At 49.3% G+C, this 24,925-nt stretch overlaps 2 protein-coding genes and 1 pseudogene across 2 annotated transcripts in view; 1 reads left to right on the top strand and 2 right to left on the bottom strand.

Moving 5' to 3' along the window:
• The window catches only part of LOC117191458 (potassium channel subfamily T member 2-like), a gene marked incomplete at its 5' end in the record, with an annotated part of 29,533 nt that extends 8,263 nt beyond the window's left edge, over positions 1-21,270 (bottom strand). Inside the window, 20 exons of the mRNA XM_033396319.1 lie at positions 8,601-8,807; positions 8,881-9,066; positions 9,139-9,250; positions 9,314-9,477; positions 9,536-9,751; positions 9,818-9,923; positions 11,306-11,456; positions 13,246-13,488; positions 14,437-14,690; positions 14,792-14,941; positions 16,497-16,637; positions 16,772-16,950; positions 17,038-17,301; positions 19,591-19,774; positions 19,836-19,930; positions 20,005-20,088; positions 20,150-20,224; positions 20,282-20,480; positions 20,587-20,686; positions 21,171-21,270. Of these exons, the coding sequence (XP_033252210.1) occupies positions 8,601-8,807; positions 8,881-9,066; positions 9,139-9,250; positions 9,314-9,477; positions 9,536-9,751; positions 9,818-9,923; positions 11,306-11,456; positions 13,246-13,488; positions 14,437-14,690; positions 14,792-14,941; positions 16,497-16,637; positions 16,772-16,950; positions 17,038-17,301; positions 19,591-19,774; positions 19,836-19,930; positions 20,005-20,088; positions 20,150-20,224; positions 20,282-20,480; positions 20,587-20,686; positions 21,171-21,270 (3,210 nt within the window). The remainder of the gene's footprint in view (positions 1-8,600; positions 8,808-8,880; positions 9,067-9,138; positions 9,251-9,313; positions 9,478-9,535; positions 9,752-9,817; positions 9,924-11,305; positions 11,457-13,245; positions 13,489-14,436; positions 14,691-14,791; positions 14,942-16,496; positions 16,638-16,771; positions 16,951-17,037; positions 17,302-19,590; positions 19,775-19,835; positions 19,931-20,004; positions 20,089-20,149; positions 20,225-20,281; positions 20,481-20,586; positions 20,687-21,170) is intronic.
• Positions 21,271-21,282: 12 nt separating this feature from the next.
• On the top strand, positions 21,283-24,899 carry LOC117191457 (annotated as a pseudogene).
• On the bottom strand, positions 22,858-23,396 carry LOC108159245. The gene has a single exon (XM_017292368.2). The coding sequence runs from the start codon at positions 23,261-23,263 to the stop codon at positions 22,904-22,906; it is 360 nt and encodes a 119-aa protein (XP_017147857.2). The 5' UTR covers positions 23,264-23,396; the 3' UTR covers positions 22,858-22,903.
• Positions 24,900-24,925: the final 26 nt, after the last annotated feature.

Here is a 24,925-nt window from a genome sequence, read left to right as displayed (position 1 = left end):
CTCTCCTCCAGCAGACGCCGCTAATATTAAACGACACGACAAAGAGTGCGTGCGAGAGAGACAGAAAATCAGTCTGAGCGTGACGTCGGGCGCTGCGTAGCCACTGCAAATTGATTTGTTCCTATTGGCTATAAAAATGATCTGATCTGATCCAGATTCAGCAATTTGATAGATATGGTCATTATCTATGATTCTGCGTTTTTAGTTTTCTCGAATGTGCAATATTGTGGATGCAACAGATTTTCGTCCTTTGTGTGGGCGGAAGGGGGTGGGGCGAAATTTTGATATACACGTTTTATAGTAAGATCTAACAGGAGTGCGGATACCAAATTTGGTTACTCTAGCCTTAATAGTCTCTGAGATTTTTGAATATCCCCAGATTTTCGTCCTTTGCGGGGGCGGAAGGGGGTATGGCGAAATTTTGAAACAAACTCGTCTCGGTCCGATATATTAGGAGTGTGGATACCAAATTTGGTTCCTCTAGCTTTTGTAGTCTCTGAGATCTAGGCGCTAATGTTTTACTCTAAGCAAAGCCGCCTATGCTACGTGTGTTAGAGAGAGACAGGGCGAGAAAAAATGAAATTGTTTTCTTGATGCTGGCTATAATAATAATACGATCCAATTCAGATTCCGCAGTCTTAAAGATATGGTCATTCTCTACAACTCTACGTTTTTGGTTTTCTCATATCTTTAAAATTGTGGATGCCACAGATTTTCGTCCTTTGTGGGGGCGGAAGTGGGCGGGGCGAAGTTTTGAAATATTCTTGTAGCAGTGACATATCACAGAAGTCTGGATCCAAAACATCGTTGCTCTAGCTCTTATAGTCTTTGAGCACTAGGCGCTGAAGGGGACGGACAGACGGACAGACGGACAGACAGACAGGGCTCAATCGACTCGGCTATTGATGCTGATCAAGAATATATATACTTTATGGGGTCGGAAACGATTCCTTCTGGACGTTACACACATCCACTTTTACCACAAATCTAATATACCCCAATACTCATTTTGAGTATCGGGTATAAAAACAAAACGAAATTAATTGACGCGATTTATTAATTTAAGAAGCCAAAACACAAAACGTTTCTCAACCAAAACGAAGAAAAAACTAAGCAAAAAAGTGCGGGGCAAGCGCTAGGCGGATGCTTTGCGAAGAATACATTTCCGCTGTGGGAAATACTTTTCTTATATTTTTCAGGGTTCTCTAATCTGATGAAATTTCTAATTATTATATCCGATGCTCAAAATGAGTATTGGGGTATATTAGATTTGTGGTAAAAGTGGATGTGTGTAACGTCCAAAAGGAATCGTTTCCGACCCCATAAAGTATATATATTCTTGATCAGCATCAATAGCCGAGTCGATTGAGCCATGTCTGTCTGTCCGTCTGTCCGTCTGTCCGTCCGTCCGTCTGTCCGTCTGTCCGTCCCCTTCAGCGCTTAGTGCTAGAAGACTATAAGAGCGAGAGCAACGATGTTTTGGATCCAGACTTCTGTGATATGTCACTGCTACAAGAATATTTCAAAACTTTGCCCCGCCCACTTCCGCCCCCACAAAGGGCGGTAATCTGTGGCAAAAGAGTGCAAAATCTGAACCAGATCGTATAATTATTATAGCCAGAATCAAGAAAACAATTTAATTTTTTCTCGTCCTGTCTCTCTCTAACACACACGTAGCATAGCCGGCTTTGCTTAGAGTAAAACATTAGCGCCTAGATCTCAGAGACTATAAAAGCTAGAGCAACCAAATTTGGTATCCACACTCCTAATATATCGGACCGAGACGAGTTTGTTTCAAAATTTCGCCATACCCCCTTCCGCCCCCGCAAAGGACGAAAATCTGGGGATATTCAAAAATCTCAGAGACTATTAAGGCTAGAGTAACCAAATTTGGTGTCCGCACTCCTGTTAGATCTTACTATAAAACGTGTATCTCAAAATTTCGGCCCACACAAAGGACGAAAATCTGTTGCATCCACAATATTGCACATTCGAGAAAACTAAAAACGCAGAATCATAGATAATGACCATATCTATCAGATTGCTGAATCTGGATCAGATCAGATCATTTTTATAGCCAAAAGGAACAAATCAATTTGCACTGGCTACGCAGCACCCGACGTCACGCTCAGACTGATTTTCTGTCTCTCTCGCACGCACTCCTTGTCGTGTCGTTTAATATTAGCGGCGTCTGCCGGAGGAGAGCCATACTGACTTAGTATCGGGTATAACTGTAGAGTTACGGTGTCCGCAGCAACTCACAACGTTCCCCCTCGTTTTTTTTCTTTATTTTTGCCAATTATACCATTGATTCTTTCCTTTCGTCTCCTCTGCCAACTCGTATTGGTTTTTTAATGAGCTCCATGTCAAACCGGCGACAAAACTACGAACAATTGGTAGAAATTTCCATGCTTCAAAATGAGTTTGAGGAAAGGATAGTGGGCAAGTGGACTGGCAAGGCCTGACAGAACAAGAAAATTCAATCAGCTAATTAAAAGTGGGCATGCAAACAACACAAGCCCGAACAAACGGAAGCGGAAACAGTACCAGAAACGGAAACAGAAACAGGAACAGAACAGAAAACCAAATTAAAGTCGGAAAATCAAACATGCAGCAGCCAACAGGTCACGCAGGACCCTATAGAGAAACATATAGAAACATAGAGAGCTACTACGGCTACCACAGTCCCGGAGGGGCGTATTTACTGCTAGTTCTACATACACGTACACACACACACACACACACACACACGTGGACGCGGTACTGGTGAAGTGCACCGAGGGAAAGTCATATGCCGAGATCCTGAAGGTGGTGAAGGCAGCGCCAACGCTCCAGGCCCTGAAGAGCAAGGTCCAGGCCATAAGGAAGACTGCCTCGGGCGAGCTGCTCCTCAGGATGCAACAACCATCTGACCCTGCCCCACAGGAACTGCAGAAGGCAATACAGGCAGCGATAGGAGAGATGGCAGCTGTAAAGGCCATTCAGGAGACAGTCGCGGTCGAAGTGCTCGACATAGATGAGCTCACGACAGGCGATGAGGTATTGGAAGCAATTACAGCAGCGACCGACCTGGACTTGACCCAAGCAACAAAGCCGAGGATGCGGAAAGCGTATGGTGCCACGCAGGTGGCTACACTAAACCTCCAGCCCGCCCTTGCACAGAAGCTCCTGGAGCTTGGCAAGGTGCGAATCGGCTGGGTGGTGTGCCGCATGCGACGACGGATCGCGCCAACACGCTGCTTCAAGTGTATGGCCTACGGCCACACGGCAGCGAGATGCAGAAGCCAACGTACAGTGGCGAAGGATACCTGCTTCAGGTGTGGCGGAGAGGGGCATGTACAAAACAAATGCACCAACCCCCCAAAGTGCCTACTGTGCGTGGGCAACAACGGAGACGCTCGCTCAACAGCCCCCTCGGTCCTCAGCCGCAGCTGTCCCGAGTATAAGAAAGCCCTTTCCCAGCTGCTAGATGGTTAAGCTACTTCAGCTGAACCTCAACCACTGCCAAGCTGCCCAGGACTTGCTAACGCAAACGGTGCTGGAGCAGCAGATCGATGTGGCGCTCCTCAGTGAGCCCTATAAGGAAAGAAGCGAAGCGATCTGGCACCAAAGCACAGACGGCGGTGCGGCAATCTGGAGCTGTGGCCCCCAACCAGGCCAGCTCACACATAGAGCGGCTAAGGTGGGTTATGCGAGAGCCAAACATAATGGCACGTACCTATATAGCTGCTACATAGCCCCCCGATTCACACAGAGCGAATACGAGGCGGTCATCAGGGACATAGCCAACGACGCCAAGGACAGATCCCCGGTCATAATAGCGGGCGATTTCAACGCCTGGGCTACGACCTGGGGCAGTGCCAGGAACACGCCCCGAGGGACAGCACTATTGGAGGAATTTGCGAGCCTGAACGTCTGTCTCCTGAACGCAGGAAGCACCCCGACATACAGCAAAGCAGGCCGAGTGTCTATCATAGACCTCACCTTTGCAAGCCCGGAGATCGCTCGCCACGCAAAGTGGCAAGTCCTGAGCACGTACACGCACAGCGACCACCTGGCTGTGATGACGGACACAGCCGCCATCGGGAATGCAACAAGGGGGCAACGAGCGCAATTGACTGGCTACAAAGAAGCAACGCTGGATACAGACGCGCTTCTAACAGCAGCAGAGAACCTAGCTGCCGCCGGGGACGCCGAAACAAGCGCGAGATCCATCTCCAGGACCGTCGTAGCGGCATGTGATGCAGCTATGCAGCGAAGGAAGCTAGGAGGAAGTAGACACCGCCCAGTACCATGGTGGAACGAGCACATCGCCCAAGCAAGGAGGGAGTGCTGCGCAGCGCGACGCGCGTACCAGCGATCCAGAGGTACACCACAGTTTGGGATCAAAGGGGCGGCATTCAAGGCAAACCGGAGAGCCCTTAGAGACGCCATTAGAAGCAGCAAGGCCAAATGCTTCCAGCAGCTCTGTGAGGCGGCAGATGCAGAACCCTTCGGAGGGGCATACAAGTTGGTCATGGGAAAGCTCTGTAGGCAACCCACCCCCAAGTGCCCTGTCCTGCTGAGGGAAATAGTCTGCGCACTCTTCCCCCGGCAACCACCACTCCAGGAGGCAGACAGCGTCGAGGATCAGGCACAGGCGGCCACCACCACCTTCTCGGTGAAGGAGGTGAAGGAGGTCACTGATAAACTGAAGAACGGCAAGGCGGCAGGACCCGACGGAATCCCCAACGCGGCACTGAAATGCTTGGTCAGAGCCCACCCAGAGGTATTCACACGGATGTACAACCAGTGCATCCAGGAGCGGTACGTACCACTAGCATGGAAACGCCAGAGACTTGCCCTGGTACCCAAGCCAGGCAAGGACCTAAGCGACCCATCGGCGTACCGACCACTATGCTTGCTAGATGGTGTGGGTAAGATCTTCGAGAGGCTGGTATGCAACCGACTCGAGGCCGAGCTGACGCAACGGAATGGCCTCTCCACCCTCCAGTTCGGATTCAGGAAGCAGAGGAGCACCATCGACGCCATCCAGATGGTTACGAGCTTGGCCAGAGAAGCCATTGCAGGAACGCGATGGGCAGGAGGCTCGAAGGAATACTGCCTAGTGTGCACGCTAGACGTGCGGAACGCCTTCAACTCGGCCAGCTGGAAGAGCATCCTCGATGCACTGGCGAGGAGAGGCACACCCCAATACCTCATCCGGACGCTCCGAAGTTATTTCACGGACCGCGTATTGCTGTACGACACGGAAGATGGAGCGAAGCAGCAAATTATCCCCGGTGGCGTCCCACAGGGTTCGGTCCTAGGGCCGATCCTGTGGAATGCGATGTACGACGACATCCTGCGTCTGGAACTACCGGAAGGCTGCACGCTAGTGGGCTTTGCGGACGACATCGCGCTAGTGACGGTAGCAAAGCACATCAGCGGAGCAGAGCAGAGATGCAACGCAGCAGTGGGAAAAATAACATCATGGCTCACAGCGAACGGACTGTCCCTAGCGGAGAAGAAAACGGAGGCTGTGCTCATAAGTAGCAGGAAGGTGGTCGAACAGGCGTACGTGATGGTTGGCAGCACCGCCACCAGAACCAATCCCGCCCTAAAATACTTAGGGGTAGTACTCGACCAGCGACTTACATTTAAGTCGTACCTGGAGTACGCAAGCGCGAAGGCAGCCACAGCAACAGCGGCCATCAGTAGGATGATGGCCAACACTGGAGGGCCAAGACAACGCAGCAGACAGCTCATCGCCGGAGTTGTCACCTCCATAATCCTATATGGATCGGTTGTGTGGGCACCAGCAATGAGGGTGCCGTCATACAGCAGGGACAGCAGAGGCGCATACAGACGCTGCGCCCTCAAGGTTGCATGCTGCTTCCGGACGGTGTCAGAGGACGCCGCACTTTTGGTGGCAGGCATGGGCCCGCTGGGCCTCCTGGCGGACGAGCGGCAGAGCGGCATGGCAGTCGGTAGCGAACGCCGCGAGGGCACTATAGCACGCTGGCAACGGCGATGGGACCAAGCCGAGAATGGAAGATGGACGAGACGGCTAATCCCCCAGCTGAGACCATGGATGCAGCGGAAGAGAGGCCAGATTGACCACTACCTCGGACAACTGCTAACGGGGCATGGCTGCTTCAAGAAATACCTATACCGCTTCAAGCACGCCGATGACCCGTACTGCAGCTACTGCGGGCCAGGAGTAGATGAAGACGCGGAGCACGTCTTCTTTTCCTGTCCCCGCTTTCGTCGGGAACGAGAGATGCTAGGAGAGGCGAGCCCAGGAGTAAGCGCAGACACCCTCACCGAGCGGATGGTAGCCGACGAGCAGACGTGGCAGGCGGCTGCCAATATGGCAGCAAGCGTCATAAGGGAGCTGCGTAGGCTGGAGCGATGCCGAACCAACTAGAGCCATAGAAGACACCAAGCTCCGCACCGCGAAGTAATGCCTAGCGGCAGTCCCGCGGGAGCGGACCTACCCTCAACATTCCCATTCCAACAACCCATCCCCCCCCCCCCCCCCCATCCACTATTGTTAATATTGTTTTCCCAATAAAAACGAGGGGGAACGTTGTGAGTTGCTGCGGAGACCGCAACTCTACAGTTATACCCGATACTAAGTCAGTATGGCTCTCCTCCGGCAGACGCCGCTAATATTAAACGACACGACAAGGAGTGCGTGCGAGAGAGACAGAAAATCAGTCTGAGCGTGACGTCGGGTGCTGCGTAGCCAGTGCAAATTGATTTGTTCCTTTTGGCTATAAAAATGATCTGATCTGATTCAGCAATCTGATATATATGATCATTATCTATGATTCTGCGTTTTTAGTTTTCTCGTATCCTCAATATTGTGGATGCAACAGATTTTCGTCCTTTGTGGGGGCGGAAGTTGGCGGGGCAAAGTTTTGAAATATTCTTGTAGCAGTGACATATCACAGAAGTCTGGATCCAAAACATCGTTGCTCTCGCTCTTATAGTCTTCTAGCACTAAGCGCTGAAGGGGACGGACAGACGGACAGACGGACGGACGGACAGACGGACAGACGGACAGACAGACATGGCTCAATCGACTCGGCTATTGATGCTGATCAAGAATATATATACTTTATGGGGTCGGAAACGATTCCTTTTGGACGTTACAAACATCCACTTTTACCACAAATCTTATATACCCCAATACTCATTTTGAGTATCGGGTATAAAAAAAAAAAAAAACACACACACGTGGATACACAATTGGTGGCCGGTCGGCTAATGGGGCAAGCATACGGATTCGGGTATGAGATTGTATGAAGTGTAGCTGGTATTTTCGGTATTTACGGTATTTCTTTAGATTTTTTTATCGTATCATATTTTTGGGGGATATGGGGGCGGGGCGGAATCGCCGCGTGCGTGTGCGTCAGGTCCAATACAAACGCAATTAATTTTTGTTCAATTTGTTTCGGTTTTCTTTTTGAACTGTTCAACGGGTCGTATGTGTAATTTGTAAGTAATTTGATTGACCTGATCAGGAATGCTCACACAACTCTTTCATATGGTAATTGTGATCCGTTCAGTGTTTCAGCCGAATGAAAAATGATTTTACTGCAGCAAATTAAGCCAAAAAGGAAACGGTCGAGGGAGGAATGGATGGGGATCTGGCAGTAAAAATAAAAAAATTTAAATCGGTTTCGGGAAGGGAACGGTAGGCAGAATCAAAACTGAAACCAGAATCAGCACGCTATGCATTATTTATACAAGAGTATATGTACACGTACATAGGTACTTAATGTATATATGTATAATTCGATTTGATTTTTGATGGGGGAGTTGAATTTGAGTGGGAAAAGTCTCCGCTAGTGGCATCGAGCATTAGGAGGTATATATTGTTTATTTGATAAATCTAAAGATCTCCCATTTACTCAAATAAGAGGAAAAGACTGTATATACTTGGATATATATATGTATGTATATATGTATATATTTATAAGAAGAGAGAGAGAGAGAGAGAGAGAGAAAGAGCGAGAGCGGGAAAGACTTTACATGTTTTCTATGCACTTAATGAAACTGTAGGTAATGAACAACTTTTTAGGATGAATAAACAGACTTCAGACCCAAAAGCAGTTGAGTAGTATTGAAAATATCAAGGCGTAAGCGTGTGATTGATAAATCAAAAGTACAAACGAAAGACCAACTCGGGGATAGTGAAACGAAAACTAAAACAAAAATTACGATCAGGCGTTAACTGGGAAACGGGGGAACTCAATTCGGAAATAGGCAAATCAAGATTAAAATTGTTCGATTCGATTCGATTATTTTCTTGAATTTAATTTCGATTTGTTCTGGTGTGTGTACCTAATCGCAACTCGAAATACGAATATGTGAGCAAGAGACAGAATAAGAGATAGAGTTAGATACAGAGAAAGAGAGAGAGATAGATAGACAGGCTATGTGTGTGAGTTTGTGTGAGTGAGCGTGTTAGTAGGGTTAGAAAGTGATGGGGCGGGTCTGTCTCTGGAGCGGCGTGCCCCGAAAGCCCCAGAAGACCGAAGGAAGAGGAGGAGGAGGCGATTGGAAGCTTGAAGCCCGAATCTTGCTGTTTGCCTTTGCTTTGGACTCACCGATGGACGCAAGCGCACACAATGCCTGCCGAAGGCCGAGAAGGGTCCCCATCTATCGACCGGCGAGTTACTCACATGTGACGTGTCCGCATTCGAGGTGTCCTGGGTGCGGTAGATGCCAATTGGTATCTCGCGGGTGGTCGAGCACAGCTTCTGGTAGAGCCGGCCGTAGGTGCGTATCCACATGTCCTCCTTGGTGATGCGCATCTGTCGGGCATAGGCACTCGATTCCATTATCTACCCCATTGGAGGCGGTCAGCGGCTGTCCGCTGGTACTTACCGAGGTCAGGAAACCGCTGCCCGGAGCCTGGTCGATCCCCAGCAGGAGGCGCACAAACGTAATCACATAATCCTTCACGAAGGCCTGGTACAGCAGCGTGTCCAGCATGGAGGCGCTAAACACGGCCCCCGCCGCAAACGTCAGGCGGAACATGTACGAGATGTGCGATCCACGCTCCTTTTCGCGCTGCAAAGAAGTGAGCGGCAAATTAACCAACTGACATCTGCCGGGGGCAGGCGGGGCCAACTCGTTACGGACCTTTTCCATTTTGCTCAGGTGCAGGGCGTACTTGTCGTGGGCCCGGAACTGCATAAACCGCATGTTTGAGCTCTGCGACAACTCAGTGATGCTCTTGATGCTGGGAAAGAATCTGTAAGGGAATGAAAGGACCGATTCCGGTTCCGAAATGTGGCTATTACTGTACTGCACTCACTTGAACATGTTCTGCACAGCTACTATGGTGTTGCAGTCGGAGAGGGAATCCTCCTCGGCCGAGTTCGACAGCTCCTTGTTGACCACGACCACGCTCTCGGCCAGCGTGATGCCCGCACGCAGGAGATCGTCGAGGCAGTCGATCGATCCTAGCATCCAGTACACCTGTCCCCAAAACGAAAGAGTTAGCTCGGTGAAGTGGCGTGGCATTAGGAATACCAACCAGGGGAAAGTAGGAGAGGACGTCCAGGAAGGCCACGTCCGGACGTCGCTCCAGCAGCAGGATAATGTGATTGAGTGAGGTCTTCGAGCGAAAGTGAGCTCTCAGCGGAATGATGAAGTTGTATATACCGCTAGAGGCATAGTCGGCGGCCAGAATGATCGTCTTGTTCTGCCACTGGTACTCCTTGGCATTCCTATAGCTGCAGTGCTCGCATACCTGTAGAGGATTACCGTGTTTTTAGTGGAACGGGGCCCCGTCAGTCACGTCAATCCCGAGTCTCACCTGAGCCAGCTGCAGACAACAGAGAGGCTTCTTCTCTTTGAGCAGGAAACAGAGCGTGGGGCTGACACCGATGAAGGGTGACACGGGCGGGAACCCCTTGACAATGCTGAAATTGCAGCGAGAGGTGGCGTTATATGGGGGATGCTTCTTCCGGAAATCGGCGGGCTGGAGAGCAGGTGATGAGTTGTGGCGGGGATGTAGTTAAGCTAAGTGCTGGGATTCGAGCAGTGACATTGACTAAGAAAGAACGCAGGCCGGGTTTAAACTACGAAGTAAACGAGGTGAAAGCATTCACTACCAACGAACGAATTAACAAATGGAAAACTGCACGTGTGTTCTCCTCCCCCTGTCCATGTCCATGTCCCACCCGAGAGCGACTCCAAGGATGACTCCCTCCTAGAACGACAAGACCACGGCAACTGAAGCCAACAACAAGCAAACTCAAGGCAAAGCAGATGCTGCAACATCAACACACACAGATACAAACGAGTCTCGCGGGGTATCGGGTATGCACGGCTTTTCCACGTTAAACGGGGGCGTCATTAAAAGGTGTCCTGCGGCAGGCAAACAAAACACTCCACAAGCAACAGAAACGGCAACAGCAACAGCAACGGCAACAGTAAGGAACAACAACGATAAGAACTCTTCAACAAATGGCGTCCGTAGAATGGTTCTCTGCCCCCAGACTTACCCTGAGTAGTCGGAGGCCCACACCGGACGCGCCAGGCGACGCATCTCAACGGAACTGCTCGATATAAATGCTGCTGCCGCCATTGCTGCGGCAAATGGCAAATCCCACTCTTCGAGAGGGAGTCCTAGACTACCTAGGGGCGGCGACTGGTGCATGACAGGAGCAGCAGCAGCAGCAGTAGAAGTAGTGACGGCAGAAGCTGCAGTAGCGGTGGCGGTGGCATTGCAAAAGCTGCAACTGCGCTGATACGAATCCTCCGAGGAGCTCATGATGAGCGAATAGGTGCGCGATTGGGGAAAGTGCCCGCCCAAGCAGCTGAGGCGAATATATATATTTATATATGTTGGGGGAGGAATTGCGGGGAGGCGGGTGGGGAGTAGGGAGTCTAGTGCTTAAGTACAACATATAAAATTTACATTCATGAGTCAGTCCCCCCATTTGATATATTTTCAGGTACTTTAAATGTCTATGTTGGAAGCAGTACCGAACACATTATATTCAATTGGAACTGTCTAATAATAATAGATAGATTGATAGATTTCTTCATCGTATTCGATCATTCTGAATTGCAAATCTCTTTCTAGCACGAGCTATGTACACGGGGATTCAAGTTTTGGGGATGGGGGTTGGTTTTTTCGTTTTGTAATAATTAGTTTGCTAAAAAATACAGTTAGTGATACATACACGAGGTACAGTCTATGTAGATAGAGATACTACACAGGGAGAGGGAAACGGTGCCTCCGATAGTCGGAAAGTGGGGGAACGGGCAGATGGATCCTGGTGGGTGGAATACTCACGCTATCTGCTCAGAGGGCGAGCGCCAGGGCATCTCATCGTCGATCTCGTCGTCGCTCTCGTCTCCCTCCTCGCCATCGTCGTAGCCGGCAATGGTGAACGATGAGGACGTGAACATATCGGGCACGGGCAGGATCGAGGGACGTCTGCTTCCTGCTCAGATATCAGATATACCAGATATCAGATGTATATGGCTATCCACTTGTTATCCAAATCAAATCGAATCTACTTGGGCGCTTGCTATACAAAACAAATGTCCACTAATTTCAGCTGAGCGAAGAACATGTGTCAGAGAAAGAGGGGCTGGTGAGGGTGGGGGTGTGGATGTGGGCGCGGGCGTGGGCGGGAAGTTCTACAAGACAAACCTGAGGGAAAACAACTCATTAAAAGTCCACGACAGATACAGAGACAGACTGCACTGTCCGGAAACTTTCGGCAAAGTGTTTCAGTTTAGTTAGCGTGCACTTCTGCCAAAATGTTGACTCTCTCCTTTCCGGACACTTAATTACAGGGTACCGAGCTATGGTCGGGGGTATGGTTGTGGGTGTGAGTGGTGGTGGGGCACGCTAGTTTAATTCGAGTGCACAACAAGCTCAACTATTTCTATATGACGTAATTTACAGGAATCGCCGCGTGAGGTGCGAATAGCAGAACTTCAAGACACCGAATACTCATGCACATATTCGCACACATACACATACACGAACACCAATACGAACAGAAAGACAAATAAGGAAATACAAAGACAGGAAGATGAAGAAGAGAGCGAAGGAGAACAAGTACAAGGCTACCAGGCAAAAAAGAGCGAAACCAGAAAATGAAGCATACATCAAAAATAGTTTTGGATAGAAAGAAGATGTGGCAAGGCGTGGCTAGGTGTGGCATTTAAGTGTGAAGGCCAGTAGAATACAGAGAGAGGGAGACAGAGTCTATGTGTGTGTGTTTGTGTGTTTGAGCCTTGACTGCAGCGGAAATGTTTTTTGACGTGGGTTAACACTTTGCAACAAATTTGACACTTTTCTGGAAATATATTTGGATTCCTGCCACCAGGGACCGCATAAATTACAAAAAAACCTTTTTATCTAGATGGTACAAGAAATCGATATAAAATGTACTCTGTATGATAATGCTACTCAGGAGTAGATCGGGCAGACAAGCACTTTCATAGCTGCTAAAATGATGGATTTAAAAGTACAGCCTCTTAAGCTGATGATACCTTAACGATAAAGGTATCCAAAATACCAGTCTAATCGATTTTGCATTATGGCTATGCTATTTTCCTCTTTAAGGGGGATCGGATCTAGTTGGTTCTTCTACCCAATCGGACAAAACTTCACTCTCTCTTGTCCCTCAATTACTTGGGGCAGCACTCCACCAATTCCTGTATCACTCGCATCTGTATCCAAGATAAACTTCTCTGTCGGTACCGGATAAGCCTGAATGGGCGCTGAACTCAGGAGAACAGGAGGCCAGTTTTGAGCTGCCGCTAGTGTGGACTCCTTCTCTAGCTACTTGATGGCCCTACTTGATGACCCTTCCAAGAACTTGTTGCATAGTGTTATGGTTATGGGCGCGGAGGAACCGCCTCTTCAGGCTCCCAAAGAAGAAGAGAGAAGGACAGTTAGAGGGAAACAGAGACAGTTAACTGGATGAGGGTTATAAGAGGGAGTGAGTGATAAAGAGCGTGAGATCAAAAACGAGTTAAAAGACAAAGACCAAAGAAGTATTTTTGTGTTGCTTCATTTTTCTGTTTGGGGGATTTGTTGGGTGAGGGTTTTTTTGTTGTTTGGATTGGATCTGGTGTCACCACACTCACGCACAAATAGTGATGCAAACTCTCCACTGTCTGGAATTTGCGGATGCGGATACGTTTGCGGATACCGATGCGGATACGGATGCGGATACGGTTGGAAGTGGGTCGTGCCAGTGGCGCCGCTGCCACTCTCGTAGTTGGGACTATGGGGCACACGAACACAAACAGACGGCACTGGTGCAATGGAGGCGCCTGCCCCTGCCCCTGCTGCTGCGAACGGGGCAGATCCAGCGTTTATTGTTGCTGTTGTAGTAGATGCTGATAATAATGTTGATGATGTGAAAGTAGTGCTTATTGTTGCTGTTGTTGTTGCTTGTACTGTTGTTGCTGTTGTTGTAGTCGATGATGTAGTTCTGGTTATTGTTTTATTGGCTACATTCACACATAACATTAGACGATTAAACGAGTTTACGTGGGCGTGTATAGGTAATGAGTGTGTGTGGCTGTACGGTGGAATCTCTGCCAGCGGACACATTCACCCTGAGTGTCCGCCCCAGAGAGCTCTCACTGCACACTAACGAGGGCAAAAGGATTGCTTGGGATTGTGTTTTCTTTCCATGAGTGTGTGTGTGTCTGTGTGTGTGTCTGGGATAGTGTAAGTGTGTGTGGATGGTGGGGGGGGAAGGGGTTATGGACATAAGCTAACCTAGAGTTTGGCAATCCCAAGTGAGTTAAGGTTATGAAAATGCCCATAACTATTGCTATTGTCATTAAACAGGAGCTAAGTTCCTTCTAAAGGAAAACTGTGGACGCTCCTTTGAGCATCCCTAGTCGGTTTTTACTCGGCTCTCGAGGACAGACAGCTACAAAACATAAAAAAGCGGGTGAGGCTCCTTTGGAGGGTTAATAAAGGCGTAAGTTAAACGGAACACAAAAAAATCGATTAAAGTGGAAAGTTTTACAAAACGGCGAATATCATTAATAACCGTAATTCGAGACAGACACGCTCACAAAACTGACATTGAAAGCGGTTTTTGTTTCATTCAGACAAAACCAGACCAAACCAAACGAAACGAAATGAAAAACTTGTGGGAATACCAGAAAGGAAAACTTTGAACTCAGCCTCAACTCAAATATCAAGATGCAAGGGAAAAAGTGAAAAAGAAACAGAGACAGAGAGAGAGAGAGACAGAGCAAGGAAATTGTTGCTAAAAAATGGGAAGCTTAAAAATACATATTTATTTATGCATGTATCGAATGCTTATTAGGGACATAAAGGTTCATTCATTCGCTGTAAGTAGTTTATGGGGCTATCACTGGACTAACCCATCCTCATACACACACAGCACACACACAAGTACACACACAGGCTCTACCCACCAGTTGCAGCTGTTGGATGATGAGAAGAGGCGGAGGATGGTGCCCCTCCAGCCCCATCCTTGGCGGCTGTGGAGGGGTCCGATGTTTGATTTTGATTAACGACGAACGCCGAGTTCTCCTCCTTGGTGATGCTCATATAATAGCACGTGTCATCCTTTTTCATAATGTGCCTGGGCCCAGGATTCAGGAGTATTGTGTCCTCATAGAACTCAGGCAGCTCGGCCGGCCGCACCCCCACCAAGGCCACGCCATATCTAAGGAGGAGGGTGGGGGAGAATACGGATTTTTTTTTTGGCAGTTTAACATAAATTTCATATTTGAATGGTAGGACTGGACGCCGGACCCCAAAACTTACTTGCGATGCGAGTGGAAGCTGGCGTAGGTGAAGCTCTTGCCCTCATACTCCCCGAAGAATCGACTGTCGCCGAGGATAATGTGATAGATCTCGTTTCCTGAACACTTGCCGTACAGCCGGTGCCACTCCTCCGGAGACTGCTGCCCCTCCCTGCCAAAGAAGAAGCACAAGAGATGAAATGAGATGGTGTTGTCTTTGAGGTGGAACACGGCTCATGTTAAATGCATGAGTCAGGGCTCATTTGGCTGGTTTGCCCAACCTCCAATTAGCATGTGCCACCTGCCCCAGCGAGTGTCGGGTTCTTGGTGCGGCCTGACATCTGATTAACTTGGCTTTGCAAGCCTCTACCGCAGCACGCGAAAACTAAAAGCCGCGTTTAATTGACGGTTACCACATGTGCCCCCATGCCTCCAAAGGCTCTCCCTCTGTCTGCGTTGCCTCCTGAAAGGGAACGCTCTGCACGACACAAATGGCATTTAATTAAAATTCTCAATTTTAATTGAATTTCGATGTCATGTACAGAATACACTCTCAGAATACAGAATACACCCACCTCTTTTAGCGGCACTACTTAAATGGGATTGCATTTAAATGTAGAAGATGCCCCGAATATCATTCAAATGTACAGCACCGTACTACCAAAGACTATACAATACCAAGATGTTGCATGAGGAACAAATGCTTTTTCAATTTTCGTTTGACGCTTCACGGTACGGGCGCGCGGGGCTAGTACTTCAATTCTCTTTTACGCTACTTTGGCCTCCGAAATGCTACTCGGCTTCGTCAATGCCTCGGTCAGCGTCGAGTCGGTGTGAAAGCATGTCAGTGTCTGCGTGCCGAAACCGTAGGGCAGCGTGGTCGCTGATGTCTTTGGCGCGGCACAGTGGGGACTCTGCCGAAATAGTCAAAAATTGTATGAGTGCTGTAGATAAATTTAATGTACGCATCTAATAGAGAATTTTCCAATCGAATTTTCAAGATAGTTTTAGTTTAGGAGATACATATGTATAAGCACTCAAAGTTTAACATTTTTTCAGTGTGCAAATGTTTATTGAACTCATATTCACTAACTAATTTAGCAAGCTGAGACGGTCAAAGGTCCCACTGTGCCGCTCCAAAGACATCGGCGATCCGCGACCACCGCTTCGACGGTGCTCGAGAGTCCAGAATTATTTCGTTGCTGGTGAAGGCATTGCCGAACAGACGAAACCGATGGGCAGCGGGGTCGCGGTAGAGACGAAGTACAGGCGAAAAGGGAATTGAAACCCCGCGCGCTCCCTCGTGCCTTTTGGGTCCTAATGTTAGGACCCGCCATAGAACAGCTTTTTGGTCGCTCATGCAACATCTTGGTATTGTACAGTTTTTGGTACTACTCTCTCCCCAGTCACCTGCGCAATGGTAAACAAATCTATACAAAGCCCGACTGAGCCGTAATTCCCTTATCCAGCGTGAACATCCAGCTAACCGCCGTCGGAGCCGAATTAGCCGCCCAACAACAAGAAATGAGAGGAACGAAAAAAGTCTGAATGGGCAGTCAAGCGGCCTGCTCGGCTCAGCTCAGCTCAGCCCAGCCAACCGATACCGACTATCTATGGTGCCCCGACGCATCCAGGCGAGCTGATGACGCACGTCAGATAGACGACTTTGCGTTAACTGGTTAACAGTTGACTTGGCCCAGGGGGTGAATGGGAAATGCCATACGTACTGTCCGCGCGAGGTGTGCAGCAGGAGGGTGACCAGGGTGCTGGCGCCCGGACAGGTGCAGTTATTGGCCAGCAGCGCATACTTGAACTCGTCCTCGCAGACCACATGCTCGGCGAACTTCACATGCAGCTTGTGCTCCGGCCTGGCGATTTTGAAATTGGATTTCCGCAGGATATACGAACGGTTGGATTTGGTTCCGATGGGTTTTGTTTGGCGTGTGCAAATAGTAGAAATTGAATTATTTCACGCACGACTGATATGAAGACTGGTACCCACCTAAAAATCTGCACATACTGCGGCACATTCGGCGCAAAGTCCTTCACCGCCCAGGAGCGTAGGATGGTGTGCTCGTCCGCGGCCGTTTTGTCCGCATAGTTCCTGGCCGCAAGGATGAAGCACGCCTCCGCCTCGTTCATGCGAGCCCGGGCCAGGTCGCCGTCCTTCAGACAAGAGCCCTGCCAGAAGAGAGAAAGAGAAGGGCACAGGTCATTTGAATTGCAGAGAGCTGGGGAATGGGATCGGGAGCAGGAACGAAGCCGCACCTGAATATAGATCACACGCTGCGCCCAAATCGGCACCTGTAATATCATCCGCATCGTCGTGTCCAGCTCCATGGGACTGAGCAGCACCACGTAGAAGTTCTGCAGCAGGGGATGGGCGTAGAACTCGTTGAGGAAGTCCATGATGGTGTCCGCGTGTAGGGTGGTCGAGCACACGACCACATGCTTCTCGCTCTGGGTGCGGTGCGAGCTGTAGCTGCCGCCCAGTTTCTGGCGCTCCATCCAGGTGAAGGCCAACTGTTCGAACTGCAACGTGAGAGAGTGTTATCAGATTTAATCGGGATAAGTCAATTGTCCCGCATGGGAAATTTAATTGCATAAACCCCTGTGCATTATGTCCTTTGCCACACTTTGTCTAAATCGCCTGCAACTTTTTCTGTGTGCTGTGTTTTTATGGGGCCGCTAAAGGTCATAAATTTCGCAGCATATTGACATGCACTTGAAACTTTTAGTGCTGCTTGCCGCCCGCTCTCCCTCAAAAGTGCCCCAAAAGTGTGTCATGCCCTGGAACAGGGCATAGGGAATGTCGGAAAAAGTAGCTTTGATTGATGCTCCTGTTGTTTGCCGCTCGCCCAAATGGCTCACTGGTCGGTCGATACGCCATCTATATGATGCACACCCTTTCCTGGACGGATACCATCAGCTACAGATCTCTCTTTAGAGTTGATGACATTTACTTTTCTCTTTCCCATTTTATATTTTAGTCGTTCAAGTTTCCTTTCTCTTGTATCCACATGGTGTTTTTCCCAGTTCCAATTCGAATTTAACTTCCTTCTCCTAGTTTCTGTCTCCAGTTCCCCAGACGACCATTATCGATTCGGTCATAGTTGAAAACACCAAGGCACCGTTTATGGGGGTGTATAAAATGCACATTCCGCTGTCGTATCGCGATCTGGTTTCCCTCACGGAATCCCCAGATTCTTTGATTCCGCCTCAAACAAGGGTGTATGCGCTTCGGCGTTTGGAGCTCTGTTCCATTCTGGCGTTTATTGTTCTATGGACTCTACACTTCTACTCTTGTCCATGCCTGTTTTTGCTGATTGTTCAACATGGCAGTCAGTCCGTCAGTTGCTCCGTCCGGTAGGGGCGGGAGTCCATAGACAGACAGACGGAAAACTGGTAAACAATTTCCACTGACAGCATCCATACTTATTAATATCGATTGATGACCAGAGTCTTCCCGCCTACACACACAAATACAGACACGAGCATAAAAACAAACGAGGGGGAACGTTGTGAGTTGCTGCGGACACCGCAACTCTACGGTTATACCCGATACTAAGTCAGTATGGCTCTCCTTCGGCCGACGCCGCTAATATTAAACGACACGACAAAGAGTGCGTGCGAGAGAGACAGAAAATCAGTCTGAGCGTGACGTCGGGCGCTGCGTAGCCACTGCAAATTGATTTGTTCCTATTGGCTATAAAAATGATCTGATCTGATCCAGATTCAGCAATCTGATAGATATCGTCATTATCTATGATTCTGAGTTTTTAGTTTTCTCGAATGTGCAATATTGTGGATGCAACAGATTTTCGTCCTTTGTGTGGGCGGAAGGGGGTGGGGCGAAATTTTGAGATACACGTTTTATAGTAAGATCTAACAGGAGTGCGGATACCGAATTTGGTTACTCTAGCCTTAATAGTCTCTGAGATTTTTGAATATCCCCAGATTTTCGTCCTTTGCGGGGGCGGAAGGGGGTGTGGCGAAATTTTGAAACAAACTCGTCTCGGTCCGATATATTAGGAGTGTGGATACCAAATTTGGTTGCTCTAGCTTTTGTAGTCTCTGAGATCTAGGCGCTAATGTTTTACTCTAAGCAAAGCCGCCTATGCTACGTGTGTGTTAGAGAGAGACAGGGCGAGAAAAAATGAAATTGTTTTCTTGATGCTGGCTATAATAATAATACGATCCAATTCAGATTCCGCAGTCTTAAAGATATGGTAATTCTCTACAATTCTACGTTTTTGGTTTTCTCATATCTTTAAAATTGTGGATGTCACAGATTTTCGTTCTTTGTGGGGGCGGAAGTGGGCGGGGTGAAGTTTTGAAATATTTTTGTAGCAGTGACATATCACCGAAGTCTGGATCCAAAACATCGTTGCTCTAGCTCTTATAGTCTTTGAGCACTAGGCGCTGAAGGGGACGGACAGACGTACAGACGTACGGACGGACAGACAGACAGGGCTCAATCGACTCGGCTATTGATGCTGATCAAGAATATATATACTTTATGGGGTCGGAAACGATTCCTTCTGGACGTTACACACATCCACTTTTACCACAAATCTAATATACCCCAATACTCATTTTGAGTATCGGGTATAATGATGGATGAGGATACGGTTCGTTCTGGCTTATGGAACATAAATATTTGATGTGCAGTTTGCTCGACCATGAGATATTAGCTTCTCAATGGAACTACTCGGCAATGGATCCCGCCTCATTCATTCGAATCCCATCGCATACCAAATTATCCCATCCCATATCTACCGATTCCATCCAATGGCATCCCCCCACATTCTGTAGACTCACCTGCGTGGGCAGCACAATGAGGGCGACACAAATCATGATGACCATGTACAGCTGGGAGGGCCAAATGTCCGGAACAAAGTCGCTGTAGCCCACTGTGGAGAAGGTCACAACCACATAGTACGTGCTCTGGAACAGGTTCAAGTGCCGATGGCCAGCCCGCTGGAAGTGCTGGATGCCGCAAACGCTGAAAAACAGTGGTTGTACGGTATGCCACAGAGGTACATGTGCCACATTCCTGTCCTCACCTGGTAAACACCAAACAGAGCAGCGTGGCCGACAGGATGGTCAGCTGCTGGGACAGAGCCGACTGAGACTTCTGCATGGCCCGATGAAGGTCATTCTGGGAGGGGAATATAGGGTTTTTTTGGTTATGCGTAAGTGGGAAATGCGGAAACTGTATGGTTTTCTACTCACAAACATGTTCTCCAGCGAGCGCTTGGCCAGCCAGCAGTTGAGGAAGATGGGAATGAAGAGATTCCGTAGTGGAGGATGAACGATCTGCAAAGGGGTTAATTCACTATGGATTGACCTTCACCTTCTCTCTGATGGATGGACCTACCGTTAGTGCAAAGGGTATTGTCGTTACTAATTCTAGTATAAAGTGAAATGAGAGTATCTGCTGCCAAATGTTGCCCTGCAAAGACAAGTGTGAGAACGCTTAGAGGGGAGCCCAGTGGGCGGGACTACTCACCTTATAGCCTAGATATGTGAGAACCAGGGATTGCGTTAGCGACACCATGGCTAGGAGCAGCTGCAGGACCCAGAGCACCGTGGGCCGGTTCACCCAGAGTATGGCATCCCAGTTGATGATCGGACTCTCTTGGAACTCCTCCTCCGTGAGTTTGGCCGAAATGATGAACTCTGTCTTATTGCCCACCTCGCAGCCATAGCTGTGGGGGAATGTGCGCGAAGGGGGGGGGGGGAGGGGGGGAATGGGAAGGCCATCAATCAGCAATGTACTCAAGGCCTACGGCCTATTCAATGCTCCGTACTCACCAAGTTATAAATGTTGGATTCTTATCCAATATCACACGTATTATGTACAGAACACACGACAGTAACTTAAGGAATAAATCGGCAATTCGTATGCGTAAGCCTTTTCGTGGAGAGGGCGTGCAAGATTTTGGGTCAATTCAATGAATACAATGTGAATACGAATACGAAGACGAATGTCGGCCAAAGAGGGTGGTTCCTCCACCACCTTCCCCAATCGCAGTGCCTCCTCCTGTTTACCTGCTCAATTATTTCCTTTCCAAATCAATATTTACCCAAGATTATCGAATTCGACTTTGTAATGTCATTCTTGTGGCTGTCTGTCTGTCTGTCTGCCTGTCTGTTTGTCTGCCTGTCTGTCTGTGTTCGTGGGTGAGTGTATCTATGAGTGGATGTCAGTGTGTGGTCAGGAGACGTTTCCGTTTTGGCCCATTTCCCATTCCCGAATCACTAATCAAATTCAACTACACGCTCCACCTTGTTGATTTTTTTAATCAACCCAAATATTTTAGAGTAATTCAAAGATAATATGTGTGTACATGGAGTCGCCCCCAGAGATGTGTTGTGTGTCCGGAGAGGGCACTTACTTGAACGCTGATTCTTAATGAAATAGAGTTGCAGTCTTTCTTTAAATGTGTTTTCATTCACGTAGTACTCCACACGAACTCTGCAAAGACGCAAAAGAGGAAAATGTTAACGATGAGATCTAAATTAAATTCGATCAAAGCCTTTGTAAGACTTTATAAGAACTATTGCTTGGAGTTGCCTACAGGCACAGGTAACGACTACAGGTGCCTGTCCAACAGCAGTGACAGCACCGCCGACAACATCGAGTACTCCACCCCAGCGAACCAGGTTGTCGATGAACCTAGCTCCGAGACCGATTCCGAGTCTGATGCTAATGCCAATGCCAATCCCGATCCCAACCCCTATTCCTACCCCTATCCCAGTGAGGAGGAACAAGGGCCCACACATTCGGATGAGTGCTATGTGAGTGAGAAGAGCCCCACCGCTTGCTGTCCAATGATTACCTCTCTCACTCTCCGTCCAGCGCTGCTCACCTGATGCTGACTGCTACGAGGGGCGTTGCGCCTGTCGCATAGGCTTCTCCGGCGATGGGTACCAGTGCTCCAATTTGTGCGGCCATGACGAGGCCTGGGAGCACGGACACTGCGTTCCCATCCTGCTGGAGCTGGAGGTGGATCCGTCGTGCGATTTTCTAGGCAACTGTCGCTGTCCGGAGGGCTACCTAATCTCCGAAGATGGTCAGATTTGTCGCTATACTCTGGATGCCGATTTGGAGAAGAATGGAGACTTGGGTGAGTGATATCCTTCACACTTAGGATATTCTTATTGGTGGATTTCAATGTTAACGACATAAGAAGATGTTTTACTCCGGACTGTGGTTGTATAATTATTCCTTCGGTAACTAATATACCACCTTTATAGTTCCTTGCGATGTGGACGCCAACTGCCATATTAACGCCACTTGTGTCTGGTACGAGCACGTGCTGCGGCACATCTGCACCTGCAACGCCGGCTTCAGCGGCGACGGCTACGCCTGTGAGCCCATCGACGACTCCTGCGCTATTGTAAGTTCTAGTCGATTCCCGATCGAGCAGTCCAGTATCCCCCGCCTGCTTCTAGAAACCCGAAATCTGCGACGCCCATGCCACGTGCAATCACAACGACCAACAGGGCAAGTCCGAGTGCGTGTGCGAGCGCCGCTACGAGGGCGATGGATACCGCTGCCAGCTGGCGCCGGAGTGCGAGTCCGCGGAGCATTGCGGGGAGAACGCCATCTGTGACTCGGGCGTTTGCCAGTGCCAGGAGGACTACGAGCGGGATGTGAGCGACAGGTGTGTGCCGGCCGGCCGTTGCGGGGCCGTCTTCTGTGGCTCCAACGCCATCTGCAAATGGGACTCGGTGCAGAGCGTCCAGTACTGCGACTGCCTCGAGGGCTATCTGGGGACGCACTGGCGGGGTGCCTGAGCAAACCCACGCCCTGCAACGTGAGGAACACCTGCGGCATCCATGCCACCTGCGAGCCAACCGAGTAAGTTCGGACAGCAGCAGAGCTGGGGATCATTCGTATATTTTATTTGTATTTTGCGATTCCAGGGAACCTGCGAATTACGAGTGCCAGTGCACCGCCGGCTTCCAAGGCGACGGCTACGTGTGCCTCGAGGAGCAGAACTGCCTCAACAACCCCACGCTCTGCGACATGAACGCCAAGTGCCACTCGACCAACTCCGGCCTGGTCTGCGCGTGCAATCAAGGTGAGTGTTCCGATGCACATTCCGCCTCCACTCCCGAGACATCACTTCTTGGGCGGGGCGAGTTCGTTAGCTGCGGCGACCTTCTCCTCGCTCGGGGAGCACGAGTTGAAGAAGCAGAACCCGAATATGGACAGGGCCAGCACCACGTTGAAGTAGCCGTTGTTGCGGTCCCATGTATGGGGATGCATGAAGAACTCACGCATCGACACGAGAGAGGATGACCCTGGCTTCTTCAGATCTTCGTTCAGGTTCTGCGCGAAGCGACGATCTGCAAAAGTATTTCTCGTAGTCGGTCGGCGCTTCACTCTGGAGCCGGCGGCCTGATTCTGAGTCGAGGATCGCCAGGCGACGCTGCCTTCCAAGCGCGACATCCTCGTTAGCAGAGTCTGGAGAAGACGCATCCTGGCAGATTAAGTAAAGGGTGTCGGAGGAGTCTTTTTATGAATTGAAAATTAAACTGTACAAATTTTGTATTTAGCCAAGAAAAATGTCGGAACTCTGAGTTACGAATGGAGAATGAATGGAGAGAATTGGTAGAGACTACTGGTATCATGATTTTCCAGACCTACGTACTTAAACAACCCCAAATCCATTTCCTAAATTCCAGGTTTCTATGGAAACGGCTCCACCTGTTTCGAGCGCCAGCAGCATGACTCGGACTTCCTCATCGTCAGCCAGGGAGTGGTCATTGTCCGAGTACCTCTCAACGGACGAAATGTTTTGCCAATATCGGTGGCCTCGATGGCCATCGGCCTGGACAAGGACTGCGTGGAGGGTCGCGTCTACTGGGGCGACATCTCGGCCAAGAAGATTGTGAGTGCCAAGTACGATGGCACCGACGCCCGTCCCTTCATTACCACGAGTAAGATGGCTTTAACTAGGTCCATGAGAGCTGCTCTTATTTTTTCCTGATCGCTCAGGTATCGAGTCTCCTGAGGGCATTGCCATAGATGCCATTTCTCGTCGCCTATACTGGACTGACTCCGTAAAGGACACCATTGAGGTGGCCAGCCTGGACGATCCCACGCTGCGTGCGGTGGTTATCAACAAGCAGCTGGTGAATCCCCGCGGCATTGCCGTGGATCCCTACAGAGAGTAAGGAATGACGACAGACACCCGAAGATCAACGTTTCTGACCTTCCTCTTGGTTCACAGGAAACTCTTCTGGTCGGACTGGGACCGTTCCTCGCCCAAGATTGAGTTCTCGGACTTGGACGGCACTGGGCGGGAGCTGCTGCTGGGCCACGATGCTGTCACCCTGCCGAACTCTCTAGTAGTGGTGGAGAACACGGGCGAACTGTGCTACGCGGATGCGGGAAGCAAGAAAGTGGAGTGCATCCATCCCCAGAACCGCGAGACCCGCATCATCTCCAACAAGCTGTCCTATCCGTTTGGCCTCACCTTCACCCATGAGCAGTTTTACTGGACCGACTGGACTACGTGAGAACCTCTTAACCTTCAAATGGAAAAGAATTAACCAAGCTATTTTCCAGCAAAAAACTGGAGAGCGTGGACGCTCTGGGTACCCGCCAGAAGCCAATACAGACCCCGTTCTTTGGCAGCCACAAGATGTACGGCATGACGGTCGTGGAGCAGAACTGTCCGCAGTACCAGAGCCCCTGCCAGATCAACAACGGCGGCTGCACAGACGCCCGGCTCTGTCTGGTGAACCGCAAGGCTCCTTCGGGCAAGAGCTGCAAGTGCACCAGCGCCTCCACCGGCTGCAGTCTGCAGCCATCGCCCTATCCCGGCTACTGAGTCAATATTCAACTAAATTGACATTATTTTTCGATACGTATACAGAACAAAAAAAACACAAAGAAACAATGAGTTAAGAAACGCTAACTAAATTAAATGTACTAACTAGGAATGCCTGTGTGGCATTTTATGTAAAGCTACTCAAAACTTAATAAAATAAAAGTAACCACCCGACGTGGGTCTAGAAATTAAATACAACTAAGAGCTAAGCTTCTGGCACTGCTTTTGAAAAACTGTATCTAACAACTCTGTAAGTCACATAACAAATAGTCTGATATCCAAGTTTCACTGCTAGATATACAGGA

This window comes from Drosophila miranda (assembly GCF_003369915.1).
Source record: "Drosophila miranda strain MSH22 chromosome Y unlocalized genomic scaffold, D.miranda_PacBio2.1 Contig_Y1_pilon, whole genome shotgun sequence".
NCBI lineage: Eukaryota > Metazoa > Arthropoda > Insecta > Diptera > Drosophilidae > Drosophila > Drosophila miranda.
Note: the sequence above shows the minus strand (reverse complement) of the source record. Positions and strands in the feature narration are given on the sequence as shown.